This window comes from Meyerozyma guilliermondii, genomic scaffold (genome assembly GCF_000149425.1).
Source record: "Meyerozyma guilliermondii ATCC 6260 scaffold_6 genomic scaffold, whole genome shotgun sequence".
NCBI classification, from domain to species: domain Eukaryota; kingdom Fungi; phylum Ascomycota; class Pichiomycetes; order Serinales; family Debaryomycetaceae; genus Meyerozyma; species Meyerozyma guilliermondii.
Window position 1 is genome coordinate 309,952 of NW_001809795.1, and position 20,807 is coordinate 330,758.

At 43.4% G+C, this 20,807-nt stretch overlaps 13 protein-coding genes across 13 annotated transcripts; 9 read left to right on the plus strand and 4 right to left on the minus strand. All coding sequences in view use genetic code 12, as the record gives it.

The window, feature by feature from the left end:
* Window positions 1-171: 171 nt before the first annotated feature.
* On the minus strand, window positions 172-2,451 carry PGUG_04783 (uncharacterized protein; the record flags this gene model as incomplete). The annotated part of the gene is made up of 1 exon (XM_001482778.1): window positions 172-2,451. One exon carries the CDS (start codon window positions 2,449-2,451, stop codon window positions 172-174), a length of 2,280 nt encoding a protein of 759 aa, XP_001482828.2.
* Window positions 2,452-3,459: 1,008 nt separating this feature from the next.
* Window positions 3,460-5,169, plus strand: PGUG_04784 (serine/threonine protein kinase; the record flags this gene model as incomplete). Its single annotated transcript, XM_001482779.1, has 1 exon — window positions 3,460-5,169. The coding sequence occupies one exon, from the start codon at window positions 3,460-3,462 to the stop codon at window positions 5,167-5,169; it is 1,710 nt and encodes a 569-aa protein (XP_001482829.2).
* A 372-nt stretch (window positions 5,170-5,541) lies between these two features.
* On the plus strand, window positions 5,542-6,465 carry CDC28 (cyclin-dependent serine/threonine-protein kinase; the record flags this gene model as incomplete). Its single annotated transcript, XM_001482780.1, has 1 exon — window positions 5,542-6,465. One exon carries the CDS (start codon window positions 5,542-5,544, stop codon window positions 6,463-6,465), a length of 924 nt encoding a protein of 307 aa, XP_001482830.2.
* A 788-nt stretch (window positions 6,466-7,253) lies between these two features.
* On the plus strand, window positions 7,254-8,096 carry PGUG_04786 (uncharacterized protein; the record flags this gene model as incomplete). Its single annotated transcript, XM_001482781.1, has 1 exon — window positions 7,254-8,096. The coding sequence occupies one exon, from the start codon at window positions 7,254-7,256 to the stop codon at window positions 8,094-8,096; it is 843 nt and encodes a 280-aa protein (XP_001482831.2).
* Window positions 8,097-8,550: 454 nt separating this feature from the next.
* PGUG_04787 (ketoreductase) lies at window positions 8,551-9,576 on the plus strand (the record flags this gene model as incomplete). The annotated part of the gene is made up of 1 exon (XM_001482782.1): window positions 8,551-9,576. The coding sequence occupies one exon, from the start codon at window positions 8,551-8,553 to the stop codon at window positions 9,574-9,576; it is 1,026 nt and encodes a 341-aa protein (XP_001482832.1).
* A 104-nt stretch (window positions 9,577-9,680) lies between these two features.
* PGUG_04788 (uncharacterized protein) lies at window positions 9,681-10,355 on the minus strand (the record flags this gene model as incomplete). Its single annotated transcript, XM_001482783.1, has 1 exon — window positions 9,681-10,355. One exon carries the CDS (start codon window positions 10,353-10,355, stop codon window positions 9,681-9,683), a length of 675 nt encoding a protein of 224 aa, XP_001482833.2.
* Window positions 10,356-10,719: 364 nt separating this feature from the next.
* On the plus strand, window positions 10,720-11,739 carry SIS1 (type II HSP40 co-chaperone; the record flags this gene model as incomplete). The annotated part of the gene is made up of 1 exon (XM_001482784.1): window positions 10,720-11,739. One exon carries the CDS (start codon window positions 10,720-10,722, stop codon window positions 11,737-11,739), a length of 1,020 nt encoding a protein of 339 aa, XP_001482834.2.
* Window positions 11,740-11,880: 141 nt separating this feature from the next.
* Window positions 11,881-12,846, plus strand: PGUG_04790 (TOR complex subunit; the record flags this gene model as incomplete). Its single annotated transcript, XM_001482785.1, has 1 exon — window positions 11,881-12,846. One exon carries the CDS (start codon window positions 11,881-11,883, stop codon window positions 12,844-12,846), a length of 966 nt encoding a protein of 321 aa, XP_001482835.2.
* Window positions 12,847-12,859: 13 nt separating this feature from the next.
* Window positions 12,860-14,773, minus strand: PGUG_04791 (uncharacterized protein; the record flags this gene model as incomplete). The annotated part of the gene is made up of 1 exon (XM_001482786.1): window positions 12,860-14,773. The coding sequence occupies one exon, from the start codon at window positions 14,771-14,773 to the stop codon at window positions 12,860-12,862; it is 1,914 nt and encodes a 637-aa protein (XP_001482836.2).
* Window positions 14,774-14,923: 150 nt separating this feature from the next.
* RFX1 (Rfx1p) lies at window positions 14,924-17,194 on the minus strand (the record flags this gene model as incomplete). The annotated part of the gene is made up of 1 exon (XM_001482787.1): window positions 14,924-17,194. One exon carries the CDS (start codon window positions 17,192-17,194, stop codon window positions 14,924-14,926), a length of 2,271 nt encoding a protein of 756 aa, XP_001482837.2.
* Window positions 17,195-17,511: 317 nt separating this feature from the next.
* On the plus strand, window positions 17,512-18,327 carry RPL7 (Rpl7p; the record flags this gene model as incomplete). The annotated part of the gene is made up of 1 exon (XM_001482788.1): window positions 17,512-18,327. The coding sequence occupies one exon, from the start codon at window positions 17,512-17,514 to the stop codon at window positions 18,325-18,327; it is 816 nt and encodes a 271-aa protein (XP_001482838.2).
* Window positions 18,328-18,522: 195 nt separating this feature from the next.
* Window positions 18,523-19,650, plus strand: DCC1 (Dcc1p; the record flags this gene model as incomplete). Its single annotated transcript, XM_001482789.1, has 1 exon — window positions 18,523-19,650. The coding sequence occupies one exon, from the start codon at window positions 18,523-18,525 to the stop codon at window positions 19,648-19,650; it is 1,128 nt and encodes a 375-aa protein (XP_001482839.2).
* Window positions 19,651-19,999: 349 nt separating this feature from the next.
* PGUG_04795 (uncharacterized protein) lies at window positions 20,000-20,617 on the plus strand (the record flags this gene model as incomplete). Its single annotated transcript, XM_001482790.1, has 1 exon — window positions 20,000-20,617. One exon carries the CDS (start codon window positions 20,000-20,002, stop codon window positions 20,615-20,617), a length of 618 nt encoding a protein of 205 aa, XP_001482840.2.
* Between the last annotated feature and the right edge of the window lie 190 nt (window positions 20,618-20,807).

Consider the following 20,807-nt stretch of genomic DNA (forward strand, 5'->3'; position numbering starts at 1 on the left):
AAACAATTGGGGTAGTTTGTTTTGTACGATTGCGGTGAACTTATATGCGCCCATCTGCAGGAACAGGGTCCAGAGCATACCAACACTCCATTTATAGGGGTGGTTGGTATCAAACCTACAACTTGAACTAAAGGTTACTTTTCATAAAATTTTAGTTTGAATTCTCAATTTTCAAGAATTGGTGTGACCGGGACTGGGTGGCACATCTCCTGTTTCCCATACAATTGGCTGCGAATCGAGCTCAAATGTGATGGTTCCGCCATTTTCAAATAAGTCCTCGTGACTGAACCAATTCTTATTCCAGTCTTCACCATTGATTTGAACACTTTGGACATAGAAATTGGTGTCACTCAAATTGTTAGCAACAATTTCAACAGTATTTCCATTTTCCAAGTTGAACGTCGTTTTAGGAACAAATGGTGAAGATAAGAGATAAGTTGTGGTACCTGCCACAGGATAGAACCCAAACAAACCGAAAAGAAGCCACGCCTGCATTGCTCCCGCATCAGAATTCCCAGGAAGTCCAGAAGCACCAGGTGAATATTTCGTATTGACCAAATACCGAATAAGCTCCACCGTCTTATGTTGAGCATTGACATAATTGTACAAGTAAGGAGTGAGAAAACTGGGTTCATTGCCGATATCTGCGAATCCTTGTCCGTGAAGTGCAAACATATCGTCAAGTCGTTGGGAGAAACTATCGTTCCCACCCATGAGATCCACCAAAGATGAAATATCATGAGGAACTGCCCAAACATATTCCACCGGTTTTCCTTCATACTCATCGTCGGTCCAGTAACAATTGTTGCACGAAAGAGGGTCATAGTTTGTGCCATTGAAGGTTCCATCTGCATTTTTGGGCTGAACAAATCCTTTGTATGATACCGAAGAATTAGTGGCTTCAGGATTCCAAATATTCTTCCAGTTGGTAGATCTTTTCAAATACTTGGCAGCATCACTTGTGTATCCAAGACCTTTGGCAACAACAGACAAAGCAAAGTCATCGTAGGCGTATTCCATAGTTCTTGTGACAGACCTGGTATATGCCCTTGTAACATAGCCATATTTGAGCCAATCAGGAAGTGCCCCTCTTCCTTCTTTGTTGGAGGCATCGGGAGCTTTGGGGTCATAAACATATTCTGGTGTCACTTCGGCATTCTTTTTCATGGCTGAGAAACCGTCTTCCCAATTTATACCATCATTAATGTTCTTCGCATAGGCATCTGCCATGACAATGTCTGAGTTGCTTCCTCCCTGAGTTCTGCCATTCTGATTAGCAGATCGGGCATCGGGCGTATACCCATCGTTTCTCCAAGTGTCAATCAAGCTTCTCACAATGTCTGCACCACGACTTGGACTCAAAATATTGAAGAGTGGATTGAGACACCGAAAGGTATCCCAGATGGTAAAAAAGTCGTCATAGTAAGGCTCAGTAGAACTCCAGTATGGATTCTCGCCCGTTCTATTCGAAGGTAAAAGATGGGCTCCGTATAAGGCAGTGTAGATGTATTCGAGTAAGGTGCTGTTATCGGTTTCAATGTCAACCTTACCAAACACCTGAGTGTTCCATTTTTTGACGGTTTCAGCAACAGTGTCTTCTATTTGGTATCCTGAAAGTTCGTTCTCAATGTTTCGGCATGCTTGGTCTGTGGAAATAAACGATATTCCAACTCTTGAGCTGATGCTCGTTGTTCCCTCGGGAAATGTGAACAAAAATCCAAAAGATCCGTCTTGGATTGAAGACGAAACTGTGGACGAATTGAACCTCTGGGAGCCACTGAAAGCATTGATTGAACTTGGTGCCGTCTCAAAATCTCCGCAATAGTATATGGTCCAAGGCAGTTGTTCACCCCAGCCGCCTTTGATGGTGGTTGAACCAGTGTACTTACCTTCACTCAGTGTCGACAAAGAACCATTGACGAAATATTGGGTCCACCACGGCCTTGTGGGTGCCGAGAGATGGTGTGAGCCATTGACTAGAACCAGCGGGGTGGTACCTGAAGGAAATGTATACTTGTAAATTCCGGCTCTATCGGCGGCTGCAAATTCTGCTGTAACTCCGTTAGTTGCATTTACAAGATAGTGCCCTACCGACCCAGAATCAGGACTCAGTCTTTCAATTGTCTGCTGTGAACCTAAATCCACATCACCAACCAATGGAAGCTGAGCTACTACTCCGTACTGAGGAGCACCTCCGGTACCACTTTCATGCATCATTGAGATGCCATTGATTCTTCCATCGGGAGAGTAACCCGAATAAGCACTACCACCTTTGGCATCAAGAACATCGACACCCATCTTGACCATCCCATAAGGTCTGGCAGGACCGGGGAACACATTACCTCCATTTTCAGTGCCGAAAAAAACGTCCACTTGATCATTTATGGCACTGTTGGCGAGAACAATCTGGCCATTGACAATCGAGAGAAGAACAGCAAGGACGGGCCACATCTATATCGGCGAAAGTTGAAGGTGTTCCATATCTTTTATGGTTTCACCAACCACGTTGCAATACTCCCACATGGCTATAGACATTTGTGCGGCGGAACATTTTCAATCTTTCACAAGAAATCTCCATGCATCTTAACGCAGCGATAACGCAAGGTGTGTCGTTAAAACAACCTTTTGACTATGCAACGCTACCACGTTCTTTATGGAGACGTGCCCATGTGGCTACGGTATTACGAGCCCGCGGGGAATCACAATGGAGAGATTGGATTGATATCTCGATAAGTACGGCCCGCTGAGCCGGTACCACCGTTCTAGGTAGTATAGCCGTAGTTGTGGATTCCAGAGATATTAATTACTTGCATAAACAGTCATTGAGCACATGTGCAGCAGCTCGATCTCAGTTGACAGGTGTGACGTGCAGGACGAGAGCCACAGTGGTTTTGAAGACTAACTAGATACGGCCAAAATCGCCCAAATCACCGGAAATGGTCAGAACAACCAATTGCTTTAAATTTAACTTGATGAAAACCGGATTTAATCACATCACCTTGGTGGCTGCAACTGGAGTGGTTCCCCATATTATTTCTCCTGAACCACACCCCAACACCGGATCAGACACCGGTTCTATTATTGGCAGGTGAATAATCGCGCACCCTTACCTGGTAGTGTCCAGTGCCAGGATCACACTGGATTTTCTCAATTTCTCAGCCTGGTCAAAACTTTCACGAGCAACCCCCAAATATCTTTTAGCGCAAAACCCCAAGCAAAAGACACATTTGCCGTCGGCAACCCACACCCAAGTCTTTGAGTGCGCCTTCAGGTTTCGCATCCACATTTTTTTCCTGTGAAATCATAGCTTGGCAGTGGCAGTGAAGGTCATCGCACCTGATAAATCCGGTCATCGTTATCTTACGGATAAGAAATCTAGAGTAGAAAAGTAGATACAGGAAGCGTGTGGCGGTTACTACCCTTCAGCATCCCTTATAATATTCCATTCTTCTTTTGATTATGGAGAACAAGAAAAAGAAAATGGGGGTTCTTGGCAAGCTTTTTGGTTCGCTGTCGACAAATCTTGTTGAAACCCCAGCGTCCCCAGATCAGTCTTCACAGGATAACTCACCAGTGCATACTCCTGTTCGGTCACTTTCCCCTAATTTGGAATCAGAACATCTCAGAATAACTTCTCCCAAGCTGCCCCTGCCTTCGTCCATCAGTCTGGCAGTTTCTGAAACGCAAAACGTCTCTCATACATCTCCGCGACAATCTGTTCAACCACCAACACCTACTAATCAGAGTCGAGAAAACCATTCCCAGCATGAAATTCTTCAGATGCCTACCCCCCATTATACAACTCAAAACAAATCTCCCGCAGTTTCCCGTGCATCTTCAGTTGTGGGCAAGCGCAGTAATCCTTCAAGCAGTGCTGTTTCAAGAGCCTCCTCCGTAGCCGGGAAGAAAACAAAGCCTCTTTCACCAGTAGACGGAAAGCTCGACAAAGAAAAAGATAAGGATAAAGATTCTCAAAAACCTAATACTTCAGCTAATGTTAGTGCTACAAAGCCCAGATTTCGTATGCTTGAAAACGGTAATCATGAGCACAACTTGCGTTCAGCTAAACGTCAAGAGAAGCTTACCAATATGCTTAAGGATCTTTTAGGAGCTAAAAAGCTTCGAGATGAAGCCAAAAGTGCCGTACCAGATATCTTGAACCTGGACCTCTCGTCTCAAGCCAACTCACAGGATGGACGACAAAAACCTCCCACATTATTTGCAGGTTTGGTGAGCCAAGTGAAAAACAACTCACTGCCTTATCACGGACCTGCTATCGCTCCTTCTGAAGATTGTCGTTCTTTTGTGGAGAAATACGGGCGGTGTCAAGAAGTCATTGGAAGGGGTTCTTTCGGAGTCGTGAGAGTATCGCACAAACGAACAGATACCACAGAGGAGGTTTTATATGCGGTGAAGGAATTTAAAAGGCGCCCGAACGAACTGGAGAAAAAGTATAATAGGCGTTTGACACTGGAGTTTTGCATTTCACTGTCATTAAAGCACCTCAATATAATAGACACCCTTGATTTGCTCAAGGATGCCAAAGGTGAATACTGTGAGGTGATGGAGTTTTGTCTGGGTGGTGATTTGTTCACACTTATCATTGCACTGGGAAAACTTGAATATGCCGAGGCCGACTGTTTTTTCAAACAGCTTATAAGAGGTGTGAATTACATGCATGAAATGGGAGTGAGCCATCGAGATTTAAAACCAGAAAACGTATTGTTAACTAAAAATGGAGTTATCAAGATTACTGACTTTGGTAATGGTGAATGTTTCAAAATGGCATGGGAACAAGAAATTCAACTCAGTGAGGGTATATGTGGCCTGTCACCATATATAGCTCCCGAGGAGTTTACCCAGCAATCTTTTGATCCTCGTTGTGTGGATATATGGGCTTGTGGTGTGATTTACATGGCCATGCGAACTGGTAGGCAATTGTGGCAGCTAGCTGATCCCAAGAAGGATAGTTTCTTCGAGGAATATTTGCTAAAGAGGAAAGATGCTACAGGATACGAACCCATAGAATCGCTTAAAAGGGCAAGATGCCGCAACGTCATTTACCTGATACTCGATCCAAAACCTGAACGGCGTATTACCGGAAAACAAATCCTCAATAGTGAATGGGGACGAGAGATTAAGCTCTGTCAGGCAGCTGAAATTGGCTAGTTATTTATATAGGCTCTACACCTATGAGCCCTGTTTGGGGCACCCTTGGGTACATCTTGTATGTAGGGTCCATCACTGCACCTGGTGCCTCGTCTCCAACGCGGTAAACAACGCGATGGTTAGACAGATTCTCGTTTTCAATGGTTGAGTTATCCGATTACCAGCGTCAGGAAAAGCTTGGAGAAGGTATGTATATATAGGTGGTGGACCAAGGATCATGAATATGTCAAATAACACATGGGTGAATTTCCCCCAAAATGAGCATTTTGATTTTATGATAATGACAGTGAAGAGCCCTACGGAACCACATTCTCTAACCATGCCCTCAGTGGTTACCTTGTGGACTCTACCGAAGCTTTGAATACAAAATTCATGCCTTGTGTTCTTTTTTTATTGAGTACTTTTTATACTAATACAGGTACCTATGGAGTGGTGTATAAGGCTATTGATACAAAGCACAACAACAGACCAGTGGCGCTTAAGAAGATCCGTCTCGAGTCCGAAGATGAAGGAGTTCCTCTGACTGCAATTCGGGAAATATCTCTTCTTAAAGAGATGCGTGACGAAAATATTGTTCGTCTTTATGACATCATTCACTCAGATTCACATAAACTCTACCTTGTGTTCGAGTTTCTTGATCTTGATCTTAAAAAGTATATGGAACTGATTCCTCAAGGAGTGGGATTGGGTCTCGATATGGTGAAGCTGTTTATGCACCAACTCCTCAAGGGCATTAAGCATTGCCATGCACATAGAGTGTTGCATCGTGACTTGAAGCCGCAAAACCTTCTTATTGACAAGGAGGGAAATCTCAAGTTGGCGGATTTCGGTTTGGCAAGAGCATTTGGAGTACCACTTCGTGCTTATACCCACGAAGTAGTAACTTTGTGGTACCGAGCTCCGGAAATCTTGCTTGGAGGTAAGCAATATTCCACTGGCGTTGATATGTGGTCAGTAGGGTGCATTTTTGCTGAAATGTGTAACCGGAAACCTTTATTCCCTGGGGATTCAGAGATCGATGAAATCTTTCGCATATTTCGAGTATTGGGAACACCAACGGAAGAAACTTGGCCTGATGTGTCATACCTTCCGGACTTTAAGCCTACGTTTCCTAAATGGCAGCGGAAGGAATTGGCCGAGTTTGTCCCTAGTCTAGACCAGGATGGAATTGATTTGTTGTCACAAATGTTGGTTTACGATCCATCCGGACGCATCAGCGCCAAACGGGCTTTGGTGCACCCTTATTTCCTGGATGATTCACAAGATAATCACCCACGGTCGGTGAACATGGGTTAGGGACTTTTCGGTTTAAATAGCAATGCAACATAAAATGCAATGAGGACAAGGGCACACGTCGTAGTGTATGATAGGCGTATTTCCAGCGAATGGTGAGATTTTGTACCTAGTAATTTGACAAATTCATTACTGTAAATTGGAGTCCATGCATTTGGACTTGCAGCCAAAGTGATTTTTGTTTCGTCATTTTTTTGGTGGTTCAAGTGGGATGTGATATCTAGTAATCTGGCTCCTCTTGTCTCCAAAGAAGTATAGCTAGTTTCCAATTGCTTCAAGGTACTATTTTGTGCGATTGCTTTGAAATCTATTGCTTGGATTGATGCTGAAAAAGTATCAAATTTAGCCTGAATTGCTTCATGGACTTGTTCAATATCTTCCAATAACTTGGAAATCTTGAATCTCTCGGTTGGAAGTGAGTCAGAACATAACGTAGTCGCAAGACTCGGATACGACTCTAGGGACAAGTCCGAAACCGAAGAAGTGTCTGAACAAAAACTGGTCGTTGATGCAGCATCTCCGTAGGTTGCTGGAGGACGAAGCCTTGAAGATTCAACAGAGTCCATTAAACTACCGATATTTCAAGAATTCTGTGCCGTTCAATCTTTCGTATATGCCTACTAAAGAAACTAGATGACTATGGTTCCATGTTTGCAATTTGGTGGTTACACTAAGTGTTCCCAATTGGGAAAAGTAATTGCAAAACAAATACGCACATCACTTCAGCAGCCTTCAGTTTTGCACCTGAACACCAGGAGCATTTTTCGCGCTGCGAAACTTTATAAACTACAATGAGCGACAGTCACTACGGCGAATCTGCAGGTTCAGGCTACGGCAGCTACGGAAACCGTGGGTATTATAGAGGCCGCGGACGCGGGTCGTCCAGGGGCAGAGGTCGTGGACAAGGATATGATAGCTACCAAGGTGCTGGATACCGCAATTACGACGGGCGAAGCGACAACTACACCTCGGAAAGAAGTTATGGTGGCGAAGATCATGGCGAAGGGGGGCGATACGGGAGCGAAAGGTACTATGGAGGCGATGGACATCACGCAGAACGCCGATATGGTTCTGAAGAACGATATATGAATGGCAGAGACGGTTATCGTCCAGACCGTGAAAATCGAGATCGGGGAGAACGAGGTCAAAGAGGTGATCACTACGAGGAACGTTATGGCTCTGGTGATCGCGGACGTGGCTTTAGAGGTCGTTCAGGTGGACGACATGGCCATATTTATCCTCGTGCGAATCATGGAAGACCTATAGTAGGACACGAAAGAGAAGATTCTGCTCCTGGTTCAGAAAGAAGCTCGAAGAGCCCTTCCACCAGCTACGTGGCACAAACGACACATATATCATCTGCGCGTGCGTCTGCGCATGCATCCCAAGATCATCCTGCCACAGAATACAACAGCCCATGGATTTCCATATTGCAAATCAAAGATGGGCCAACGAGAAAGAAGCTTGAAGAAAGATATAATGAACTTGATCAGGTAGACCGAGAACTCGCATCTGCTCTGAGAGAATGCTGGCAACTTCAGCGTGCGTTGCAAACGCTCGAACATCACGCTGCTCGCGAGGCATTGCAGGTTCAGCAGACAAGTGAAAAGCTCGATGAGCTTAGCTACCTTTAAAACTCATGATCATGATGGAATTTTAGATCAGAAGAGCATCATTGCGAAACGTTTCAAATGCTAAGGGAAGATATTGATTCGGTGAAGTGGCTATCTATCTGCGAATTCGGGTTTTCTACTCATATAATGGCTACTATAAGAGATGAAGACGATATTAAGAGTCTCCAAATTACCAAAAATACTATTTTCAACACGAGTCTATAAGAGGTTTGAGCTCATTCTTAGCGTTCAATCTATTCGAAGCTTGGCCACGAACAAGCGATTAAGTAATTAAGATTGCCAAGCAAGACGCTACAATCGTTTGTCTCGTGTTCCAAGGTATAGTCCTAGCATACGGTAAAGATAAAATATTGTGCTATTTGCTAATCTAATAATTAGAGGTTACACAATTCTGCACCTTCAATTTCGCGTAGTTGAAATTTAATCGAGCGCGAACACCTTGTCACCTATTGCAATGCTTCGCCTCATCGATTCGATCAGCGATAATTGTACTGTAAAGACTGCTCTTTACGGTGCACTTCTCTTGGGTGTCTACAAACTCACAACTTTTGCTCTTAGCTTGGTCTCGTTAGTCTTGGATTTATGGGTACTTCCACCAGTGAATTTTGCCAAGTATGGTGCTAAAAAGGGAAAATGGGCTGTGATTACAGGAGCTTCCGACGGTATTGGAAAGGAGTACGCCACTCAATTGGCCGCCAAGGGTTTGAATGTGGTCTTGGTTTCGAGAACTGAATCCAAATTGGTTGCTCTTGCCGAAGAAATCGAGTCCAAGTATAAGGTCAGTACCAAGGTTCTTGCATTTGATGTATCGTTAGATGCTGAGTCAAGCTATGAGGATTTAGCAGCTACCATCGCTGACCTTCCTGTGACGGTGCTTGTGAATAACGTGGGGCAATCTCATTCGATTCCTGTTCCTTTCCTTGAAACCGACGAAAAGGAATTGCGTAATATTATTACCATCAACAATACCGCTACCTTGAAGATTACTCAGGTGGTGGCTCCAAAGATTGTGCACACTGTGGCCAGTGAAAAGAAGAAAACTAGGGGTCTTATTTTGACAATGGGTTCATTCGGTGGCTTGTTACCAACACCATACTTGGCTACCTATTCAGGCTCCAAGGCATTCTTACAATCATGGTCCAACGCTTTAAGTGGAGAGTTGCAACCTCAAGGTGTGGATGTGGAGTTGGTAATTTCTTATTTGGTCACCTCTGCAATGTCAAAGATTAGACGCTCTTCTGCCTCGATCCCCAACCCAAAGGCATTTGTCAAATCTGTCTTGCGCAACGTTGGGCGCCGTGTTGGTGCCCAGGAACGTTTTGGAACCACCACCCCTTACTGGGCTCATGCTTTTATGCACTTTGGCATTGTGAACTCTGTTGGTGTTTACTCCAAAATTGCAAACTCGTTGAACTTGGGAATGCACAAAAGTATTCGTAGCCGTGCGTTGAAAAAGGCTGCGAGACAAAAGAAGGATTAGGCTTACAGTTGTTAGGAACATATACTTGATGAAATTTCACATACTGAATAATACTAGTTCGTAACTACATCGGCAATAGCCTGAGATAACTTGCCCAAAATTGTCTAGGGCTGCCCACCCAACTCCTTGCGGAGACGGGCAAACTCTTCATCCTCAATCTCTTCCATTGTTGGCAGATGGCGATGATTCAGGCCATTACGCTCGGCAACGTAATCTGACTTTGAGTCCATTGAATCAGTTCTCGACTCAGCGATTGATTCATTAGTATAATCAGAAGTTTCTCCTTCACTGGGAGTTTCTGCTTCTGATTCTGATTTGGTTGCATGTTCGTTTCTGGAATTTGAATTTCTTCCCCTATGTCTGTGTCTTGACTTCTTGTGGTGACGATGACGACGCTCTGTTTTTGGGCGGGTAAGGATCTTTGGGACATGTAAAGTTAATATGTTGTGTTTCTTATTCAAATTCCACTCAATCAGCTCCAAATTAATTCCAGTGACATCAATTTCATAGCGACGTAAAAAGTGATCGTGATCAGAAAATACCTTTAAAAATGCAGTTCCATTGCGATCCCGCACAACAGTCACCTCGTAGTCCTCAAAACCTCCATAAGGTTTGTGTATTTGTAATTGGAATTCGCCATCCGAATCGTATTCTCTAGTATATATTTGTCTTGGTTGGCGGAACATCTCGTACTGTCGCCTATGAAGACGTTCCACAGGAGAAAGACTAAAGATACCATGTAATGGAGAGCATCTGCGATTACCGTAATAAGAAAGCATGTTTCTTTAAAAAAAAAATAGATCAGGGCATTATTCAACTAAATAGAAAATTCTATTCTTCTAGAAGGCTCTACTGTCTTTCTAGAAATTTCGCAGCCAGTGATAAGCTTTGAGGAAATTTTTCATTCTGATAAAGTTGATGAGACTGTTTATTGGGGGTTGGTAAAGGGGTCGATGAGTGCCGAATCGTGATGATTTGTATGGTATTGTCCGTTTTCAATAGTCTTTTCTCTTCAAAGTGTTTCTCAGTAGCTATGTGTTTGGGGTCTCACGTGCCGTGTCACGTGCATGGAACCTTCTAGAAATCCATGCGGTGGGTTCTTGCGCTATAAAGTTAGAAAATGATTCTTTTCCTCCAATTTACATGCCTAAGGATACAGAATTATACGACTTGCTAGGCGTTCTGCCCTCAGCTTCTGAGACAGAAATCAAGAAGGGGTACCGTAAGGCTGCCCTCAAATATCATCCTGATAAACCTACGGGTAATACCGAGAAGTTTAAAGAAATTTCAGAGGCTTTTGACATTTTGTCGAATGCAGATAAGAGACAGATCTACGATGATTATGGCTTAGAAGCCGCCAGGGGTAATGCTCCCGCTGGTAACCCATTCGAAAGTGCAGGTGGTGCTGGAATGGGCGGTATGGGTGGGGGACATCCATTCAGTAGTTTTGGTGGTGGTGGTCGTGGAGGATTCTCTCAAGCTGACGCTTTCAACATTTTCTCTCAAATGGGAGGTTTCGGCATGGGAGGAGATGATGGCTTCGCTAGCTTTGGAGGAGGAAGTGGTGGATTCGATGGTATGCCTGGTGGATTTGGAGGTGGATTTGGAGGAGGAAGTCGGAGAGCTGCTCGTCCCGAGCCAGATACCGTTACTATGACTATGCCCGTATCATTGGAAGACCTTTACAATGGTGCAACCAAGAAAATGAAATTGTCCAGAAAGGGAATGGACGGAAGTAAGGAAAGTAAAGTTCTTGAAATTAATATCAAACCAGGCTGGAAAGCAGGAACAAAACTCAACTTTGCCAATGAGGGTGACTACCAGCCTGAATGTCATGCCCGCCAAACCATCCAATTTGTGTTGGAAGAAAAGCCACATCCTCTCTTGAAGCGTGATAACAACGATTTGATTATGACCGTACCACTTTCATTTAAAGAATCATTATGCGGATTCACCAAAGAAGTCAATACCATCGACGGCCGCAAGATCCCATTGTCCAGACTGAGTCCAGTTCAGCCTGGAAGTACCGCTCGTTACCCTGGTCTCGGTATGCCTATCAGTAAGCTGCCTGGTACTCGTGGTGACTTGGTCATCTCCTACAAGGTTGATTATCCATTGAGTTTGACTCCAGAACAAAAACAAGCAATCAATCAGTACTTCTAATCATAAATGCAGGCATGATGATACATAGACATAGAAAACTACATTCAATCAATCGACAATTATAATCGATACTCGTAGTGAATTCTCCTGCACACACATAGAGTGATATGCGCACCGATTCTTCTTCTCACCAAGTACCTAATGTCTGTTATTCTTGCATCCGCTGGTTACGACCATACTATCAGGTTCTGGGACGCCCTCACTGGAGTATGCTCTCGTACCATACAACACACAGACTCTCAGGTCAATAGGCTAGACATAACCAGTGATAAAAAATACTTGGCGGCAGCTGGAAATCTCTACGTCCGCCTTTACGATATACGCCAAACCGGGTCTGCTGGTGGCTCTGCAGTTGGCAATTCTAGTACAAGTAACCAGGCTAATAACTCCAATCCCGTATTGACATTTGAAGGGCACACGGGTAATGTAACATCTTTGGCATTTCAAATTGAAAATAAATGGATGGTTTCGTCTCTGGAAGATGGAATGGTTAAGGTGTGGGATGTCCGCTCTCCGTCCGTACAGAGAAACTATAAGCATCATAGCCCTGTAAATGAGGTTGTTATACATCCTAATCAGGGAGAATTGATCAGTTGTGATCAAGATGGAAATATTAGAGTATGGGATCTTGGAGAAAACCAATGCACTCATCACCTAATTCCCGAAGATGATGTGCCCATCAACTCTCTTTCGGTAGGAAGTGATGGGTCAATGCTCGTCGCTGGGAATAACAAGGGTAATTGTTATGTGTGGAAGCTCCTGAGCCAACGAGACGTCACGTCGTTGACTCCAGTAACGAAATTCCGTTCCCATCTGAAATACATTACCAGAGTCGTTCTTTCGACAGATATGAAACATTTGGCAACTTGTTCAGCTGATCACACGGCGAGAATATGGTCAACTGAACAGAATTTTAATTTAGAGACTACACTTCAAGGTCATCAACGATGGGTGTGGGATTGTGCTTTCAGCGCTGATAGTGCATATTTGGTGACTGCATGCTCCGACCACTATGTTCGTTTATGGGACTTGTCAAACAGCGAGACGGTACGTCAATACAATGGCCACCATAAGGGTGCTGTGTGCGTTGCGCTTAATGACGTTTAGTCAAACTGCTTTATTACATTCCAAAGCTATCTACTCCATTCAACTCCACAAACAACGGATGATTGTTACGGTCTGCGAATTGCAACCAGAAGTTGCCTTTTCTGTGCTTCAATGGCAAGCTCGTAATCTCAAAGAGCTTCTTCAAATATGGTACAAACATACTCATAGTCAAATGATTTCCTGGTCCGAATTCCTTGAGCTTGTACCGTGGCGCACCCAGACGTATAGACTCCACGATGACTTCTTGTCGTTTGCTCATTGCTGGTGATAGAGCCACTCCGCGGTCTTGATGGATAGCCACTAATTGCAAACAGAAGAACAAAGAACACGCGGCAATACATTGCTTAAGATCAGATGCCATAATCCGTTTATCCACAAACTTTGTCGAATCTGCCTTGTCCGAGCTCTTGCCGTTACTCTGATTTGTCTGCTTGATGGTCACTGTTATTCCTTTTGATATGGTACCCAAGTAGTTATACAAATCTGTGCCCAATTCTCGAAAATGGCTGACTTGCGAAACCCTAAACTGTGATAGGTCGGTCGCCAACCCAGCAAAACACTTTTGCACTTTGGCAATCATCGATTCATGGTGTCCCAACTTGTGTTCGATTTCTGTCAAAATGGTATAAATTGGATAACAGTAAATGGGACATATGTCACTGTGGATAAGCGCTTGCAGCATTTGGTATAGCTTGATCACTTCTCTTTGATTGGCCCTGAGCTCGTGTGGAGTAGCCAAATCGTCAACAATATCGATAGTGGGGGTGGGTAATAAGGATTCCTTCAAGAAATTGTTGATTGCAGGGCCAAGTTCAATGTTATCCGGAATTTTATCTCTGTGGATATTGTACAAAAGGCACCCTAAAAGTAACTTGTGCAATGTCCATACCCGCTCGACCTGTTTCAAAGCAACTGCCAGACCACAACTACTGCAGACACTTGGTGTACCGTTTGTTGGACTGATTGCTTGATACATTTTTTCTCTTCCAAATTTGAAAAACGAACTCAAGGCAATGCTGAACATCATAATACCACAATTTGGACAATTGTACGAGAAGAAAAAGTTTTTCTTATTCCGACAGATCGAACATTTGCAAGTAAAATAAAACCTGGTCTCAAGTGTACGTCGTCTAACTTCGGTAGGGTAGCCGTTGAAGCAATAACTCGTGAATACTTCTGTTCCAGCCTTGATGGGTGAAGTAGCCACGAAACTAATCACAGTCAAGCTAATGGGAATGGAGTAAAGGTTGGGTACACACGAGTGGTTAATAAGTGAGAAAGTAGGATCAAATGCCATTCCCACTTGCTCGAAATTTTCATTCATCATAGTTGAGGAATTGATAGCTGCCAAACATAAAATCTTTAACACTGTTTGCTGTGAAGCTTTGATCTTTTCTGGCAATAAAGGTGCAATTTTCTCACTGAGGCGTACCAATGTTGCATTTTTTTCCACTTCTTCACGGTGAGTTGTCAAGCGTTCCAAGTTCTTTCGGTAAGAAGGAATGGAGTATAACGTGCATAAGCGGAGTGCTAATCGTACAAACTCTTGGTATCCGAATGATGATTTCAATTGCTCAAATACTGGACATTCGTACTGGTGAACCTTTTCCCAGCTGAGGTCATAACAGCGTTGGTTGCAATAAGTGTACAATTTGCAACCGTTGCAAGTATATTGTGACTTGTGTGCTGGAAGGCGTCGAGTACAGTGCTGGCAAACTGTTTTGCAACTGTCGGTTGAGGAATCCAGAGGCTCTGGCTGGTATATAGTAATAGCAGTTTTAATCTTCAACACTTCGCAGCCAGGCTTGGAAGCGGCTTCGGTTGTACTAACACCTCGTTTTGCTGGACCTTCTTCTGGATTCATTACAGATATCCTTGAATCGGAGAGAGAGGGTTCTTTTATACGCTCTGGTTCATCTTGTGTCATTTTGATATGCTATATGTATATGTTCGGCTCCGTTAGTACCTTTTTTGTGAGACCGTCACAAATAGTGAGACCGTCACAAATGGGATCCGCTACTCATTTTCGCAGCCGAACAGAATGCTAAATATAAGCTGCCACCAATCTTGATGAGCTTTATTGCAAAACACTATCGTGCAAGATATCTTGTACGTTGTAGAACATCTCTTCGAAATTCTGGTCTCTTTCGGTTCCGTAAGACCTATCCAAGAGATCAACGGTTTGCACGTTTTCTGACACATTAGATTCATATCTTTCTGTGTCTTCATTGTCATCGTTGTCATCGTTCGTATCTTCGGTATAGAGATGTTTTGAAGTAGCTGATGATCCCAACTCATTGCGAAAATAGCCTCCGAGCTCTAGACAAAAGTTCATGAACTCGTCGATCCAGCAAATGACAGCATACCATGCTTCCTTCGCAATACCTCCATACAGCCCTATTTCTATTAGACAAGCGGTCAATAAGCTGCCTGCCGTTACAAGATAGAGTCTTGGGTTGGGGCCAGGAAACCGAGATGGAAGTTCAGAGACGAGCTCTGCACAGTCACCAACAACGTCCGAAGATCTAGATAAAATATGCTGCACTTCATCAACCAAAACATGAGATAAGAAATCCGTTCTATCCTGGCAGGGAACAAGATGCTCAACCATATCAGGAATGCTGACATTGAGCCAACTCTCGAGCATTGCACTCCGAGCCTCTTGGTTTTTAAGGTATCTTGACGCTATGTCTTTGGTTTGAATAACAGCTATCATGCGGGTCAATAGCGAAACAAACTTCAGTGCTGATTTGATTTTACAATCAACAAACTCCTTGTGCATTTTGTTACGCAATGAGTCTGCAAGATGCTTTGTTAAATTTTCAGCAACCTCTTTAAGTCTTTGTAATACCATTGGAGGAACCAGTTGAAGGTACACTCTAGTCAACATTTTCGCCATTTTATTGTAGACCAAAGTATCACATTTGTGAATCCATGGAACTACGCTCTCACTGCTGTACAATGTTTTAACAGGAGCAGTTAAAATGGTGTTGAGAGCGGAAAATGACAGAAACAATTTTTTTGTGTGTAGGTACCTCATACACTCTAGTACGGTGGTACAATGAATAGTGTAAAGTGCATACAACGTGTCTGCAATGTCACTATCAGTATCTGGTGGGAGATAAGGATATATCGATGGCAAGGTGACAGGCGTAGACATATCCTCAACTTCTAGTAATTGATCCACTTGATGGAAAACGTTGGGTACGTAACATAATTCAAGGATATCAAGCAGTTCTGCAGCAGCAGACACCAAAGAAGTTGGGGTACGAGCTTGGCCCACGTCAAGTCCTTCAGCCGGACTGTTCAATGAATATGCAGAATTTGGAGACTCTGGAGGAGAGAGTTGAGATGAAGGTGACATTTTGTGAGATTCGTCCGGATCTTCAATCAAGCGGATTCCATTATAGTGATATTTTGATCTACCACGGACTCCCAATCGACGAATTCTCAAGCCTGGGAACATCAACTTGACCAATTTTCCCATATTGGTAGGAGTGATGGGCACCAAGCCAAAATTGGCGCAAGATTGAACGTATCTAGCGTACACACGATTACGTGGAACCACGGCAGTAGACGATACCTCACATACTCCAAGAAGCCATGCAGTAGCAAATATATCACGATGCTTGTCTCTTAATGTAATTGAATGCAGATTTTTTGACGACTCCGAGTCATCATTATCGATCATTTTAACTCGGGCAGCCAATTCCGCTAGTGGTAGCTTGGCGGCTTCCGATGCAAGTCTCTTGAGTTCGAGCTCTGAGCTAAAGAGAACTGGGCCCCCCGAACCGTGAGCCGGATGGACAGGAAGCTCGGAGGGTGAAGGGTCCATTTTTTGTGACTGAGCATAGTTAGCACTTTTCAGTGTATTTCTGCTGTGTCCTCGCATATGATGAATATGTTCTGGAGAATGGGAGAGTCTTTGTGATTCCATCCCTCCATGCAAAACTTGGCCCCCATACATTCCAGGGTTCACTTGGGGAACGGAACCTTGGTAATTACGACCAATAGAAGCATGAGAAGAATGAGATCGCCCATGTGTAACTTGTACACTATGGGGTCCTTGAGGTCCGTTATATTCCTGGTAATGAAGAGTGTTGTTTCGGGCTTCCTCCATGTTGTAAGGAAACTCAAAATGCATCGGATAACTCATCATGTTCTCTGTGCCCACATAATGGGGAGTAACATGCATTGGATGTGACGAAGGATGCATTTCGCTGGATTCCTGTTTTATACCAATTGGCAGACCCTGTCCATCCTTATGAGCAATTGTGGTGCCCTGTGGAGCATCAATGAGTTCTTGAGCATCCGGCGGAAGATAATATTTGTCGAAGTTCTCTCCCATTAATCACACTTTGAGTTTGATTGGGATACTCTTTTTTCGGTGAGATAGGTATAAAACAGAGTAGTTCCAATGACACGGAAAGATGTGGCAGTGTCTTGATGATACCAAATATGCACCCAGAAGTGAGCTGACCCCTAAATGTGTGGAAGGTCTTCTTCTGTGGTACCTTACTCAGCCTGCACAAAAAAAAAGTTTGATTCAAGCCGCAACAAAACATCTCGGCCTTCCTGTATATAAACGGTAAACTCAAACTCCCCTGTATATGGGGCCAATTTTTTTTGGCTCATCGCATCCATTCTTCGCATCTCCCAAATACAATGGTGGTACTTAATTCTAATCCGGAGATCCTCTTGCGCAAGCGTAAAGATCGTGATAGAAAGCGTCTTGAAAAGCAGGAACAGGCAATTCAAAGACAGCTTCAACAAAAGAAGAAAAATGCAAGAAAACTCAAAAAGTTTGTAAGAGTGGAGACGCTCATTTCGAACTATAAGTCCAATGAGCTTGAAAAGAAGAGAATACAGCATATAACCAAGCACCAACAGCGTGAACAAGAAAATTCGGATGAAGATGATGGTTCTGAGAACCTTCTTTTTGTCATTAGAGTCCCTGATCATGTGAAAGGATTATCCATCCCCAGAAAGGCAAAAACTGTGTTGCGTTTATTACGGTTGGATGTGCCCAATACTGGTGTTTTCGTGAAAGAAAACGCTGCCACTGCTCCATTATTGAAGTTGATCCTGCCCTATATCGTTGCAGGAAATCCTTCATTAGCATCGGTGCGTCAATTGTTTCAAAAAAGAGCATGTATATCCGTGATTGATGATGAAACTGAGAAGCCTAAAGTGATCAAGTTAGATAACAATGTTGCAGTGGAGGAGAAGTTTGGAGATGACTTGGGTCTCATCTGTATCGAGGATCTAATTCATGAGATCGTAACTTTAGGTGACAATTTCAAGCCTGTGACATTCTGGCTTAGACCATTCAAACTCAATGCCCCTGTCAGTGGCTGGGGTCCCCAGGCAAAGCTTGCTAAATTGCAATATGAACAAGAAAACCAACGCAAAGTCAGTTTAGCCGGCAATGCAACACTTTCACTCATTGACATTGACAAATTTATCGAGGAACAAAATTAGGAATGGATATATAATGCATGTACACTATTAGCACGCAAAATTGTAGCTCCACACTTCTACTAGCATCTACATAGTGGGACAACTTTTATCTTTTGTTGATCCAATTTTTTAAATTTTTGCGATATCTCCTACTGTTCTCTATGCAGAATGTTAACCATCTGCTGCGACGCGTAGACTCACAGCATACTTTCATTAATGGGCAAGATTACATACCATGCTTTCAATCAGCTAAGCTCTGAAAGCGGTCACACATACAAACTAATACAGCTACCTCCAGATGTCCTTAGTCATATAGAACATGGCTCGGAGCCGTTACAACTTAAATCATCTCCTGGTGAACTGACAGACTTGACACTTTGCACTAACAACAAATCATGGAGGATAAGACAAATGAACCACTCCAATACTGTTTTTCTTCTTAATGACCTCAATATCAACTGCATGGGCCAAAAAATTCAGCATGACAGTAATAAAGAAAATGAGCCTAATAAGACAATCGAAACTCTGAATATGTTGATGGGGTTTGCAAGCAATTCCTTTGAATACGAACTTACGTCTACTCCTGGCAGCATCAACGCAGACAGGTTACCCATTTACGATGGAAATGAATTCAAACCCACAGGATATAGCGAGAAAGATCTCTTGTTAGATTCTCCAGTATCAAAGAATCAATTTTACAAAATATGGTACGACCTATGTGGCTGCGAAGTACATGGAAGTGCAGTTATACTATCCCGAAAATTCGTTACTGACTTTTTGTCTGTGCTCATTCCTGTCATAATTAGCATTGATGGAGCATATTCTAGTGAAGATTACAACCTTGAAGTAAAACAAATTCTGGAACTTTTGGCAAAGGAAAATGAGTTGTATACTCCAGAAATATGCTGGAGTATCTTTCATAAATTTGGCGACGTGCATGAAGGTAAGTTTAAACTCAAAAACATTGTTATCACTCGATGGTTTGGCATTCAAGCTTTATCACGTCAGACTCAGCCTATGGACTGCAAGCAATTTCTTCTTCTTTGGAAAGGCAGTCTTCCTCATTTTTACAACGTGCCCTTGGATTTGGAACAACTCAAGGGTTATTACTTCAAACCGACAAGCACCCTGGTTCAGTACTTAGAACCCAGCTCCCTCTCTCACGCTAACGCTGGTTCGCGAATAAAGGAACTTTTCCTGGTGTCCAAAGAATGGGACCTTGATGATTTTATTCCATTTATACAGGAATTCATACCAACTGGCAAGAAGCCAGACAGCATCATCTTGAAATATGCAAAGAAGAAGCGAATGGGAAAGAACCGCTTCGTCGTCTGTCCCCGGTGAAGATTTAACATCCATACACCCGTAATGTGAAAGATTTCGCCGGATGCGGACTCGGACTCACAATGGATGGGTCAAAGTTTTTTGGTGTCCCTCATCGTATGTACACTCGGCAACTAGAAATATGCGTACTTTCGGCGTCAATTAGAGTGGGTAACTAACTCAGAGTGGGGGCTGCGCCGGTACCGCGACAGATTTGGCATTTTTTCCAATTGATACATTAAAAACACGATTACAAGCCAAAGGTGGGTTCTTCCTCAATGGGGGCTGGCATGGTATATATCGAGGATTGGGATCGTGTGTTGTGGCATCTGCCCCTTCAGCAGCCTTGTTCTTCGTTACCTATGATACAATGAAAGCATACACAAAGGACAAGTTACCTCTGGCATCGATCAGTCATATGGTCCTGGCCTCAATGGGTGAGATAGCAGCTTGTTTAGTGAGAGTTCCCGCCGAAGTCATCAAACAAAGAACTCAAGCGGGCATTCTCGGCGCTGGGAATGTGTCGACTTCTTGGTCAAATTTACTTTACTTGTTACAGAATCAGTCAGGTGAAGGAGTACTTCGAGGTCTCTACAGAGGATGGAATACAACTATACTTCGGGAAATCCCTTTCACCATGATTCAATTCCCGTTGTATGAATACCTCAAGAAGTTATGGGGTAGTCATGAACAAGTAGAGCAATTATCACTTCTCAAAGGAGCTATATGTGGGTCTGTCGCGGGAGGTGTTGCTGCCGCGTTAACGACACCACTTGATGTGATCAAGACAAGAATAATGTTGAGCCACGAGAGAGTCTCCGTGCTGCATTTGATAACGACAATGATCAGGGATGAGGGATACCGTGTATTTTTGAATGGGGTCGGACCCCGGACTTGTTGGATCAGTGCAGGAGGAGCAATTTTCCTAGGATGTTACGAGTTATGTCTGAGCCATCTCTCGTCGATGTCGCTATTCATAAAACAATAGAATGTGGTATATAGAAACTTCAAATAGGCATGCACATACTTAAAAATGAGAGGTACTTGAGTATCGTTTTCCGTTATGACACAATGCGGCACCTGGGGATTCACATTTGTCATATTGTAGCCTTAAAGGTATACAAATAGGAGTTGGAGGCTGAGAAGAGTTTGACTTCACCATCTCAATTGCACAGCAA